At 44.3% G+C, this 13,650-nt stretch overlaps 1 protein-coding gene across 2 annotated transcripts in view; it reads right to left on the reverse strand.

Moving 5' to 3' along the window:
• The window catches only part of LOC134587202 (general transcription factor IIH subunit 5), a 948,377-nt gene that overhangs the window by 33,614 nt on the left and 901,113 nt on the right, over positions 1 to 13,650 (reverse strand). For both annotated transcript variants that reach the window (XM_063443405.1, XM_063443404.1), the window contains one exon: positions 11,622 to 11,765. In XM_063443405.1, coding sequence (XP_063299475.1) covers positions 11,622 to 11,765 — 144 coding nt within the window. The remainder of the gene's footprint in view (positions 1 to 11,621; positions 11,766 to 13,650) is intronic.

The following is a 13,650-nucleotide window of genomic DNA, read 5'->3' on the forward strand; positions in this document are numbered from 1 at the left end:
TGGAGGGGGCGAGGATATGAATGACATCATTTCCCTGCTCCCTGTGTACCACACAGCGCGGCTGGCGCCCTGTGATGGGGCTGGGCTGCAGGACAGGACTCCAAGGAGCCAGACAGCATGCATCCAGGGGACAAGATTGAACTGATGTAAGTATGTAATTGTGTATGTCTCTGTATGTATGTATGTCTCTGTATGTATATATGTAGGTCTCTGTATGCCTGTATGTCTTTTTATGTATGTTTCTGTATGCCTGTATGTCTCTGTATGCCTGTATGTCTCTGTATGCCTGTATGTCTCTGTACAAAATGTATGTGTCTGTATGTTTCTGTATGCCTGTATGTCTCTGTATGTACAAATGTATGTGTCCGTATGCCTGTATGTCTCTGTATGTACAAATGTATGTGTCTGTATGCCTGTATGTCTTTGTACGTATGTGTCTGTATGCCTATATGTCTCTGTATACCTGTATATATGTATGTGTCTGTATGCCTGGATGTCTCTGTATGTTTCTGTATGTCTATGTATGTATGTATGTCTCTGTATGACGGTATGCCTCTGTATGTATGCCTTTATATGCCTGCATGTCTCTGTATGCATGTATGTCTCTGTCTGTATGTCTCTGTATGATTATTTCTGTGTTTGTATGAACCTTATTTTAAACGAGGGTGGGGGGCACCAAAATGCATCTTCGCCTGTGTAACTAAAAGTCCTAGCACCGGTCCTGATTGGACCGTTCTATTGGTTCTTTTTATCTGGTTTATGTTTTTCATATGAGTGGATTCATCTGGAAAAAGACACTGAGGATATTACTCCTGTTTAAGCACTTTGTTCTATATTTGATCTGAGTAAGATGCTTTTTATTGGGCATTTTTTTACTGATATTTAGATTTTTTACTATTTTTTTTATGTATTGTGATTTTTACTTATTTTATGTTGTGATTTTCAATGCTCATTATATTTTGTTATAGGAATTGGCGCAGCCCTTACTTCTATTTTTCGCTATATTTAATCCTGTCTAATGGGTTTTAAAACTAGGACCTTTTGGCACACTTGGAACGTATGTTGGCGGGAGCCCCGATCGTACCAAACTTTCTGTCGCCCCTGGGCTGCCTGAAGGTTTGCCTTTGGCATCTGGGCCAACTGCTCCATGCAGTCCCGAACTTCCAATACATATGGCTTCCCCCCTCCCAGTGTTTCTGAATGAGATCTAGGGGGCCTTGCACCCTTCTCCCATACAGGAGCTCAAAGGGGAGAACCCAGTGGACTCCTGTGGTACCTCTCACTAAGCGAACAAGAGGTGCGGCAGGAATCTCTCCCAGTCTCTGTATTCATCAGTAAAGGTCCTCAGCATTTGTTTGAGGGTGCTGTTAAAACGCTCACAGAGACCGTTAGTCTGGGGATGGTAGGGGGAGCTGAGTAGGAGCTTAATACTACAGACCTTCCATAACTGCTGGGTAAGGTCAGCAGTAAATTGTGTCCCCTGGTCAGAGAGAATTTCTTCCGGGAACCCTACCCGAGACAAAATGCCAACCAGGGCGCTAGCTACCGTGTCTGCCTGAATATTTGAAAGGGCAATAGCCTCTGGATAGGGGGTGGCATAGTCCACCACAGTAAGAATATACCTTTTACCGGAGGGGCTGGGTTTTGGTAGTGGACTTACCAGGTCTACTGCTACTCGACTGAACTGCTCATTGATGATGGGCATGGAGGATAGGTGGGCTTTAGAGTGGTCTCCTCAATATTGTCTCACATCCCCCGAGAATCCTGGCCAAAAGAAGTTCTGGGATACTCGGTGGGATGTGTGGTGGGCTACTAGGTGCCCGGCCAGAGGTATGTCGTGCCCAATCCTCAGAAGTTCCAACCGATATTTCCGGGGGACTACCAGTTTTCGCTTCTGGGATGGGGCGGCTCCAGCTTTGTAATGGAGCCCCCCGTACTCCGACCGAGTACCCTCTGTTGATGAACGCTTCCTAGCTTGCGCCGAGGACCACAACCACCGCAACCGCCGTAGCTTGACTGGAGTCTTGCTGTCTTCCTTCCACCCTGGATCAGCTTCTGTCCTCCAGAACCATGTGGGAAAGACCTCTTCCTTCCACCCTGTATGAACCTCCAGCATCCAGGACTGTGTGGGGAAGACATCTCCTCCAAGGAGAGCGTAACAGGAACAGCTCTTAAAAGAGCTAAGTGATTCAAGCTCAGAGGAGTATGCAGAGCATAGCAATCCCCAGTGTGATTATAACAGCTCCCTCCAATAACGAGACAAGGCTACATTTTGAGGGATCAAGAAGAACTGTCTAAAACTTTATTTTACTTGGGCCTAGCCCATATGGTCATTACATTAATATTGCTGTGAAAACTCAATAAAATTACAAACAGTCAAATGATAGCAGGCAACATACAGTGACTTATTATAACACAATGGCATATTTTTTAAAGAGGTGGGGGAGACAATATTTAACAGAAAATATCTCACGTGCCTGCAGAATTAGCAATATGCAAATCTACCTGAATATGCTATTCAGGTAGTGCATATTGCTGTTGCTACCAACAGAGGGCACTAGACAAGCTCCATAGCCAAATCCACCTAGTTGGTAGCAAACCTCAGCAGTACAGGAGAGCAGGCAATACATTTCACAGTTCACACACACACACACTATAAACAATTACATTACACACGCCCTGCACCTATAATGGGTACAGGGTGACTAAAACATAAGAGAAATAAAGCAACCTACATAAATAATCTGTCTGAAGGTAGAATACATTAAAGAGTCATAGTCACAGGGGAGGAGGCTGGCAAGCAGGACTCTCCAGGACCAAGTGGCGAAGGGCACTTCGTCACATCTGTGATCCTATATAGCCTCTCTTGTTCCCAGATAAACTTCTCCCCATCTAGCCCTACATGCCCAGTCACTGCTTTGGCCCTATACTGGTGTAGGGACGGGTCCTCTCTAGTCTCCCTCCCAAGCTCCCCTGAGGTGTCCCAGTCTAAGGGAGCCAGTTCCGTGGTCGTAGTCAGTGGTCTTACCTGGATCTCCCGGACCGGTGGACTGGCTTCAGCAGCTTGGGCTTGCAGGTGGATTGTAACGAGGTTGGCTTCGGCTGGTTGTGTAGCAGCATAGGCTGAGGTTAGGGGACCCAAATCATTCCCCAATAGTACTTCCATTGGCAGTTGGTTCATAACCACCAAATTCACAGTGCTGGACCCGGCTCCCCCCAATCCAAGTGAACCCACTGGGTAGACAAAAAATAGCTCCCCCAGCTACCCGGACTGCCACGGTCTGCCCAGTGTGTGCCTTTTCTCGAACCAAGTGACATCCCGTTGGGCCCGGTGGAGAGACCTCGGTCCCATCTCCACCTGCCTGTTGTGGTTCCTCACAGGACCAATCTATGAGGACCCCTACTTCGGGTTCTTCCTGCCGCCTCAGGGGGAGACGGCTAACCTCCTCGGATGCAGCCTCTACTCTGCTGCTGTAACACTCTTTTCTACTCTTCATCCATCCTTGAGTTTCGCTCAGCCATGACCTGGTTCCAGATCACCTGGAATATCTCCATAACCCCCATACTGGGCCACTCGCTGCCTCACCTCGGCCAGCCCATTATCTTCAGCGTCAGAGCCTTCCATACTTGTCTGCTCCAAGTCGCTGGATACCTCTGCTGCCAGGGGCGCTGCACGAGTGCTAGCGTTGCCCTCAATTTGTAACTCCAAGGAGTGGTGTTGCCCTGTAGCTGTCCTTCTGGTTGTAGGAACAATCCCGCCGCTTGCCACCAATTGTAACGGACCGTTTTACTCAAAAGGGGATAAAAATCGTTTAGGCGATAATCCCCTTTTTCCTAGACCAGCAGCTACTGTAAGCACCAATCTCCCGAACTGCAAACTGTACTGGAAACTGTACTGGAAACTCCCGAACTAGAAACACACGAACCCTGGAATCAGCCGAACAGGAAAAGCATACAATCCGCTTACACTCCTGGCAGTCAGCATACAATCCAATTCCCCCAAAAACGAGACGACACATCGGTTTGAGGGTCAAGCAGAATCTGTTTTACTGAGGGCTACCTGCCGAGTATTTATGCAGGTCTCCCACCTGGTGGACACTCCCCTAAGGGACCAAATGGAAGACTGAAACAGCAGACAGACATGTATCACTTTCGTACACACAGCCACAATACTTTCCCACAATGCATCCTGGTTTCCTCCTCTCTGTCCTGGAGATAATTAATGAAGTAATTCAATTATCTCCCAGGACAAAGGCAAGACTCCATTATACACGTGGTGACCCAGATACAGACTATCACTTTAAAATACATAAAGACACATTTTATACATAAAACACAGACATGTAACATATCCCCAGATAGCTCAGGTCTGGGTGCACATCATTAGGTGAATGGCACTCAGACCACACGAATACAGTTTAAGTGCCATGGAGCTAAAGTCTTTAATTAAATTAAAGTCTTTAATTATATGGGTTAAAACATTCACATAAAACATAAAATACCGAATTTCCCTGCATTCACCAAATCCATACGAATTAGAACCAGGGGCTGGAGGTTCAGCGGTGCCTGCGCGTAAAAGTGTCCGATTTTGGTGCATGAAAGCCGGGCATTAAAGCGCTGGCTGCCCGGGGAGCTCCAGAACACCGCCACCTAGCGGCCGCTAATTGTAACAGCGGCCACCCAGTAACAAGCAATTAAGCTGCGGTTAACCGCAGCTTCAGGGAGGTAAATTGGCAGCACACTCCAGCTTCCGGGTTGCCAATTAATGGCGCCGGCCGGCTTCCCACGGCTCTGGGGAGGTTCGTAAACGGCTGTTTGCTCGGTAGATGGAATCTACCGAACTGCTGTGCAGAAAGGGAGAAATAAATCCTTCTGCACAGCAAAATTAACCCTTTAGCTGCCGGTCGATAATCTAAAGGCAGCAGGCGGGCAACCAGGCTTCTCCAGTTCATTCTGGCGAGGTTGGCTTCGCCACAACGTGCTTTAAAACATCAGGTATGATGTTGTATCGATCAGGTAGTGTAAGGGTTACGCCCGCTTCACAGTGACAGACCAAACTCCCTGTTTAACGCACCGCAAACAACCGCAAACAGTCCATTAGCACAAACGCAAACTCCCCATTTGCACATGTTTTAGTGCAAACTAGTCTAACTACTAATATAGTTGAAACATGCTACTTTTATTCATGCCAGACAACCATGCAGGCCAGACTAACAAACATGCCAGGGCCAATCATAGTTAACCACCTCATATAGTAACATGGCTCCCTCTATATACAGAGTAAACATGGCTCCCTCTATATACAGGGTAACATGGCTTCCCTCTATATACCGTGTGAACATGGCTCCCTCTATATACCGAATAACATGGCTCCCTCTATATACAGAGTAACATGGCTACCCTCTATATACAGTGTAAATATGGCTCCTCTCTATATACAGAGTAACATGGCTCCCCTCTATATACAGTGTAAACATGGCTCCTCTCTATATACAGAGTAACATGGCTCCCTCTATATACAGTGTAAACATGGCTCCTCTCTATATACAGAGTAACATGGCTCCCCTCTATACAGGGGCGTACCTGGAGCATTTGGCACCCGGGGCGGATCCTTTATTTGGCACCCCCCTACCCAACTTTGAAATGTAAAAAACAACTGCAGTGTATGCAGTGTGTGTATAGTGTGTGCAGTGTGTGTATAGAGTGTGCAGTGTGTGCATAGTGTATGCAGTGTGTGTAGTGCATGTAGTGTGTGCAGTGTGTGTATAGTGTGTGCAGTGTGTGTATAGTGTGTGCAGTGTGTATAGTGTGTGTAGTGTGTGTATGAAGTGTGTGTAGTGTGTGTGTATAGCGTGTGCATAGTGTATGCAGTGTGTGCATATGTGTACAGTGTGTGTATAGTGTGTGTATATTGTATGTATAGTGTGTGTGTATAGTGTGTGTATAGCGTGTGCAGTGTGTGTATAGCATGTGCAGTGTGTATAGTGTGTATGCAGTGTGTATAGTGTGTATGCAGTGTGTATAGTGTGTAAGCAGTGTGTATAGTGTGTAAGCAGTGTGTATAGTGTGTGTATAGTGTGTGCAGTGTGTGTATAGTTAGTGCAGTGTGTGTATAGTGTATGCAGTGTGTGTATAGTGTGTATAGTGTATGCAGTGTGTGTAGAGTGTGTGCAGTGTGTATAGTGTGTGCAGTGTGTGTATAGAGTGTGCACTGTGTGCATAGTGTATGCAGTGTGTATAGTGTGTGTATAGTGTGTGCATAGTGTATGCAGTGTGTGTATAGTGTGTGTATAGTGTGTATGCAGTGTGTGTAGTGCATGTAGTGTGTGCAGTGTGTGTATAGTGTGTGCAGTGTGTGCAGTGTGTATGCAGTGTGTGTATTGTGTGTATAGTGTGTGCAGTGTGTGTAGTGTGTGTGTATAGTGTGTGCATAGTGTATGCAGTGTGTGCATAGTGTGTACAGTGTGTATATAGTGTGTACAGTGTGTGTATAGTGTGTACAGTGTGTGTAGAGTGTGTGCATAGTGTGTGTGCAGTGTTTGCAGTGTCTGTAGAGTGTATGCAGTGTCTGTAGAGTGTGTATAGTGTGTTTAGAGTGTATGCAGTGTGTGTATAGTGTGTGTAGTGTGTATGCAGTGTATGCAGTGTGTGTGCAGTGTATGCAGTGTCTGTAGAATGTGTATAGTGTCTGTAGAGTGTGTATAGTGTGTGTAGAGTGTATGCAGTGTGTATGCAGTGTATGCAGTGTGTGTGCAGTGTATGCAGTGTGTGTGCGCAGTGTTTGCAGTGTGCACGCAGTGTTTGCAGTGTATGCAGTGTCTGTAGAATGTTTATAGTGTCTGTAGAGTGTGTATAGTGTGTGTAGAGTGTATGCAGTGTGTGTATAGTGTGTGTACAGTGTGTGCAGTGTTTGCAGTGTGTGTAGAGTGTATGCAGTGTCTGTAGAGTGTGTAGAGTGTATGCAGTGTGTGTATAGTGTGTGTAGTGTATATGCAGTGTATGCAGTGTGTGCAGTGTTTGCAGTGTATGCAGTGTCTGTAGAATGTGTATAGTGTCTGTAGAGTGTGTATAGTGTGTGTAGAGTGTATGCAGTGTGTGTATAGTGTGTGTAGTGTGTGTGCAGTGTATGCAGTGTGTGCAGTGTATGCAGTGTGTGTAGAGTGTATGCAGTGTGTGTAGTGTGTATGCAGTGTGTGTGTGCAGTGTATGCAGTGTGTGTACAGTGTATGTAGAGTGTGTATAGTGTCTGTAGAGTGTGTATAGTGTGTGCATAGTGTATGCAGTGTGTGCATAGTGTGTACAGTGTGTGTATAGTGTGTGTATATTGTATGTATAGTGTGTGTGTATAGTGTGTGTATAGCGTGTGCAGTGTGTGTATAGCATGTGCAGTGTGTATAGTGTGTATGCAGTGTGTGTATAGTGTGTATGCAGTGTGTATAGTGTGTATAGTGTGTAAGCAGTGTGTATAGTGTGTGTATAGTGTGTATGCAGTGTGTGTAGAGGGTGTATGCAGTGTGTGCATAGTGTGTGCAGTGTGTGTATAGTTAGTGCAGTGTGTGTATAGTGTGTATAGTGTATGCAGTGTGTGTAGAGTGTGTGCAGTGTGTGTATAGTGTGTGCAGTGTGTGTATAGAGTGTGCACTGTGTGCATAGTGTATGCAGTGTGTATAGTGTGTGTATCGTGTGTGCATAGTGTATGCAGTGTGTGTATAGTGTGTGTATAGTGTGTATGCAGTGTGTGTAGTGCATGTAGTGTGTGCAGTGTGTGTATAGTGTGTGCAGTGTGTATGCAGTGTGTGTAGTGTGTGTATATTGTGTGCAGTGTGTGTAGTGTGTGTGTATAGTGTGTGCATAGTGTATGCAGTGTGTGCATAGTGTGTACAGTGTGTGTATAGTGTGTACAGTGTGTGTATAGTGTGTACAGTGTGTGCATAGTGTGTGTGCAGTGTTTGCAGTGTGTGTAGAGTGTATGCAGTGTCTGTAGAGTGTGTATAGTGTGTTTAGAGTGTATGCAGTGTGTGTATAGTGTGTGTAGTGTGTATGCAGTGTATGCAGTGTGTGTGCAGTGTTTGCAGTGTATGTAGAATGTGTATAGTGTCTGTAGAGTGTGTATAGTGTGTGTAGAGTGTATGCAGTGTGTGTATAGTGTGTATGCAGTGTATGCAGTGTGTGTGCAGTGTATGCAGTGTGTGTGCGCAGTGTTTGCAGTGTATGCAGTGTCTGTAGAATGTTTATAGTGTCTGTAGAGTGTGTATAGTGTGTGTAGAGTGTATGCAGTGTGTGTATAGTGTGTGTAGTGTGTGTACAGTGTGTGTAGAGTGTGTGCATAGTGTGGGCAGTGTTTGCAGTGTGTGTAGAGTGTATGCAGTGTATGCAGTGTGTGCAGTGTATGCAGTGTCTGTAGAATGTGTATAGTGTCTGTAGAGTGTGTATAGTGTGTTTAGAGTGTATGCAGTGTGTGTAGAGTGTATGCAGTGTGTGTATAGTGTATGTATTGTATGCAGTGTGTGTGCAGTGTTTGCAGTGTATGCAGTGTCTGTAGAATGTGTATAGTGTCTGTAGAGTGTGTATAGTGTGTGTAGAGTGTATGCAGTGTGTGTATAGTGTGTGTAGTGTGTATGCAGTGTGTGTGCAGAGTATGCAGTGTGTGTGCAGTGTTTGCAGTGTCTGTAGAATGTGTATAGTGTCTGTAGAGTGTGTATAGTGTGTGTAGAGTGTATGCAGTGTGTGTATAGTGTGTGTAGTGTGTATGTAGTATGTGTGCAGTGTATGCAGTGTGTGTGCAGTGTATGCAGTGTGTGTGCAGTGTATGCAGTGTGTGTAGAGTGTATGCAGTGTGTGTAGTGTGTATGCAGTGTGTGTACAGTGTTTGCAGTGTCTGTAGAGTGTGTATAGTGTCTGTAGAGTGTGTATAGTGTGTGTAGAGTGTATACAGTGTGTGCAGTGTATGCAGTGTGTGTGTGTAGAGTGTTTGCAGTGTGTATGCAGTGTGTGCAGAGTATGCAGTGTGTGTGCAGTGTTTGCCGTGTATGTAGAATGTGTATAGTGTCTGTAGAGTGTGTATAGTGTGTGTAGAGTGTATGCAGTGTGTGTATAGTGTGTGTAGTGTGTATGCAGTGTGTGTGCAGTGTATGCAGTGTGTGTGCAGTGTATGCAGTGTGTGTAGAGTGTATGCAGTGTGTGTAGTGTGTATGCAGTGTGTGTGCAGTGTATGCAGTGTATGCAGTGTGTGTACAGTGTTTGCAGTGTCTGTAGAGTGTGTATAGTGTCTGTAGAGTGTGTATAGTGTGTGTGTAGAGTGTATGCAGTGTGTGTGGAGTGTATGCAGTGTGTGTAGTGTGTATGCAGTGTGTGTAGAGTGTTTGCAGTGTGTATGCAGTGTGTATGCAGTGTGTGTAGAGTGTGTGTAGATTGTATGCAGATGCAGTGTGTATGTTGTGTGGAATAAGTGCTGCCACTTACCTGTCCCTCCCGTCCTCCTCGACTGGTGGTCCGGTGGCACAGCATCACTGGGCAGTTTAGAGGGGCCTAGTATTCTCCATGCTCGTTAATAAGACTATCTACCCGAGTTTCCCATCCAGCAGCAGCAGGGTCCTCTGTTCTCGCGATCCGCGAGAGCGTTGCTATGGCAACATTCTCGCGATCCGCGAGAGCGTTGCTATGGCAACCCACGGCAACGCTCTCGCAGATCGCGAGAACAGAGGACCCTGCTGCTGCTGGATGGGAAACTCGGGTAGATAGTCTTATTAGCGGCCGGTCCCTTTACACAAGACACAGGGCGGCATTTCGCCGTCTCTGTGAAAGTTCGCCCCGGCACCCCCCTAGTGAGTGGTACCCGGGGCGGACCGCTCCCGCCGCCCCCCCCCTTTAGTACGCCACTGCCTCTATATACAGAGTAACATAACTCCCTCTATATACAGAGTAACATGGCTTCCCTCTATATACCGTGTAAACACGGCTCCCTCTATATACAGAATAACATGGCTCACTCTATATACAGTGTAACATGGCTCCCCTCTATATACAGTGTAACATGGCTCCCTCTATATACAGAGTAACATGGCTCCCTCTATATACAGAGTAACATGGCTCCCTCTATATACAGTGTAAACATGGCTCCTCTCTATATACAGAGTAACATGGCTTCCCTCTATATACCGTGTAAACATGGCTCCCTCTATATACAGAATAACATGGCTCCCTCTATATACAGAGTAACATGGCTCCCCTCTATATACAGTGTAAACATGGCTCCTCTCTATATACAGAGTAACATGGCTCCCTCAATATACAGTGTAAACATACCTCCTCTCTATATACAGAGTAACATGGCTCCCCTCTATATACAGAGTAACATGGATCCCTCTATATACAGTGTAAACATGGCTCCCTCTATATACAGAGTAACATGGCTCCTGAGCTGCGGGTGGGGGCCCTATAAAAGAATAATGGGGGGGGGACCTACTGTCCTCCCCTCCGCCCCCACCTCTGAGTGGCGGGTGCGGGTAGAGGGGGGATCTACTGTCCTACCCCCGGCCCCCATCCCTGAGCTGCGGGTGGGGGCCCTAAACAACAATAAGGGGGGGACCTACTGCCTCCCCAGCCCCCACCCCTGAGCGGCGGGTGGGGGCCCTAAATGAAAATCCCCCCCTCCCCCATCAAAGGTGACTAGGGGTCCCCAAGCCCCTAGTCACACACCCAAATAAAAAATCCCCTACCTACCCCCCTCACCCTAAAAAATAGTGAGGGGGGAATCAAATTACTACCCTGTAAAATTCAACGTCTTCTTTTTTCTAAAATCTTCAATAGATTAGGCCAATAAAGGCCAAATAAAAAGCCATCATACCCGTCGAACTTAAAAATAAAATAAAAAACCCGAGCGCAAAAAAAAAATTAATCCATCTTCACCCATGGAGGGCTCCGCGCAGACTAGGGTATTAACATATACCCTATTGTTACAATTGTTACTTGAAAAGCATGAGGAATGCCGTTGGGGTACCACATGCTCATTTGTTATACCTCCATGCACTACAAAAATAAAGAATTAAAAAATAAATAAATAAATAAAATAATAAAAAAAAAATTAAAAAAATGTATGCAGCTTCCAAATGAATCTAAAATGGATGCTGTCCAGGAGGTGGGAGGGTCTGCTAGGGAGGGTGTGCTGCTGATTGGCTGTAATGTGTCTGCTGACTGTGAGGTACAGGGTCAAAGTTTACTCAATGATGACGAATAGGGGGCGGATCGAACCGCGCATGTGTTCGCCCGCTGCGGCGAACGCGAACACGCTATGTTCGCCAGGAACTATTCGCCAGCGAACTGTTCGGTACATCACTAGTGTTGATGTACAGGACTGAAACCATAGCCACCTTGCACTATAACATTTTCAATCAGCTGCATTTATGGTGCTTTGAGTGTCCCTTTAATTGTAATTAATAGACTAATATTTATATATTTTTCATTCAATGTAAAACAATGTATAAAACAAAGTCAAATATGAGCATAAGGAGCACAATTAAATATATGGCATGTAGTATTCTCTATATATCACTGCTTAGTAATACAAATAAAATACTATACAACATGTTGTATAATAAACAGTGAGTGAGGAATTGACTTACCAGCTGATTCTACTGGTACAACATGAAGTTTCATCATACTACCTATTCGTGTTGGCAATGTTTCAGCAAAGTTTATGATTTTTATGTCTTTGGTTTTGGCAAATTGTAAGAACTCATTATTTAGCTCTTTCAGTGCAGGGGAATCTAGAAAAGATATAAAAAGTATAAGTATCACAAATATGATCAAATCATAAAAATGTTAAGTGCTAAACAGTGTTACAACTTTAGAAAATACAATGAAAGGGACTGTGCTTTAGAACACAGTGTTTTACAGGGTACTATGTACTTGTTACATGCCAAATGTTTACATTGTGTTTAGGCATTTTGGTTAAAACTATGGCTTTGTCTCAATTTACAGTCTTGCCACTACAAAACGTTAGCAAAGTGGTTAGAGAAACACAATAACATATTGCTGATTATATCCATACTTACTATTGCTTGATGGATAGACAAGATATGAAAGGTTTTTTTTCGTTTTAATGCATGTTATTTATTTACAGCATTAGTTTTACAGAAATCCATGTGAATATAACAGTGGCACTTAAAGGGCAGGTTACATTGCTGCATACATGAATTCTTGTTACATTAAACTGTATAAAAATGTGACTAGGTGGTATCCGACAAGAAGATTGTGCACCCATATGCCAGGAAGTGTGGAATGTTGTATGTGACATTTAGAGATGGCACAGCGGTACACACATCTTCTGTGTTAGTCAACTGTCTTTAGTATATCTTGCAGGCATTATTTAGGGCACATCTTTTTTTCAATATCTAATTTTTATTGAGATATTTTGTACATAAGAGAAAAATAACAGTGGGGATACAGAAAGGAAAAGGGGAATGTGTAAAATGAGTACAAACAAGCGAAGCAATGCAGGCCGCATACAATTTTGCACATGACAGGAACATTACAGGTATGTCACAGGTACAGCTCACAGTAGGCTATGCATACATACTGACATTAACCCAGTGTAGTTTAAATAGAGGAATTGTACACACATATAAATACTTGTTTCCCAATGCACGTGTATACATAATACACAAAGAAGGAAGATCGTGTTAGCTCTGGTACAACAATAGTGACCCATATACGGCAAGGATAAATTAGAATGTTATAGAGTAATAAAATATTAGTGTGATAGAGTGATAAAATAAGATAATAGGATAATAATTAGTAGATTGAACAACTAACATACTGTGAAACGCCTAATAATTCATGCATTATGTCCCAGATGTATCGGTGGGAGTCTAAAGGCTAATATTAGAAGTAACGTTGTTTTTGCTAATTCCGCTTGAACAATTTAGTGTAATAATTTTAGGACTACATAACTGTCCTGATGACTATATGACTATATATATATATATATAGCGATTAACCATTTAAGTGGTGAATCGGGACAAGAATTTGCCAATAGACTCGGACGTGCCATATTGTACCAAAATGTACCCTAAACATAATAGCCTTGATTACACAATTATAAGGAGTGTAGAGTAGAGGTGAGACTTGAGGGGTGGTTATATGACCTCCAGCCAGTTAGGTAATTCAAGGTGACTGACCAGAATTCGACATAGATGCACATCAGTAAGGTAACTATAAAGGGTTACAGGAATGTAGTCATGACAATCGTGCCCTAGTCCTATTAAGGGTGATGTAGTAGCTCTAAGTAGACGTGTAACTTGTTATCTATTATGTTCTGGGTGAATTTTTGGCCTTAGAGAAACGCTTGTTGCAAAATGGTAGGGGAATGAAGGGGAAGGTAACAGCAGGAGAGAAGGGAGGGAAAGGATGAGAGACGAGCTACAAGATAGGAGAAAGAGAAAAAGAGAACGAAAGAAGATAGAAAGAAAGAAGGAAAGAGAAAGGAAGAAAGAAGGAAGGAGAAAGGAAGAGAGAAGGAAAGAAGGAAGAAGAACGGAGAAAGAGAAGGAGAGGCCCTCATATCCGATTAGCCACACCTGAAGACTGCTAGAGCTGTGCAGTGCAGTCTTGAGAGGGAATTAGCCCAAGTTGATGTAATATTGGTACGTG

Source organism: Pelobates fuscus, chromosome 2 (assembly GCF_036172605.1).
Source record: "Pelobates fuscus isolate aPelFus1 chromosome 2, aPelFus1.pri, whole genome shotgun sequence".
NCBI lineage: Eukaryota > Metazoa > Chordata > Amphibia > Anura > Pelobatidae > Pelobates > Pelobates fuscus.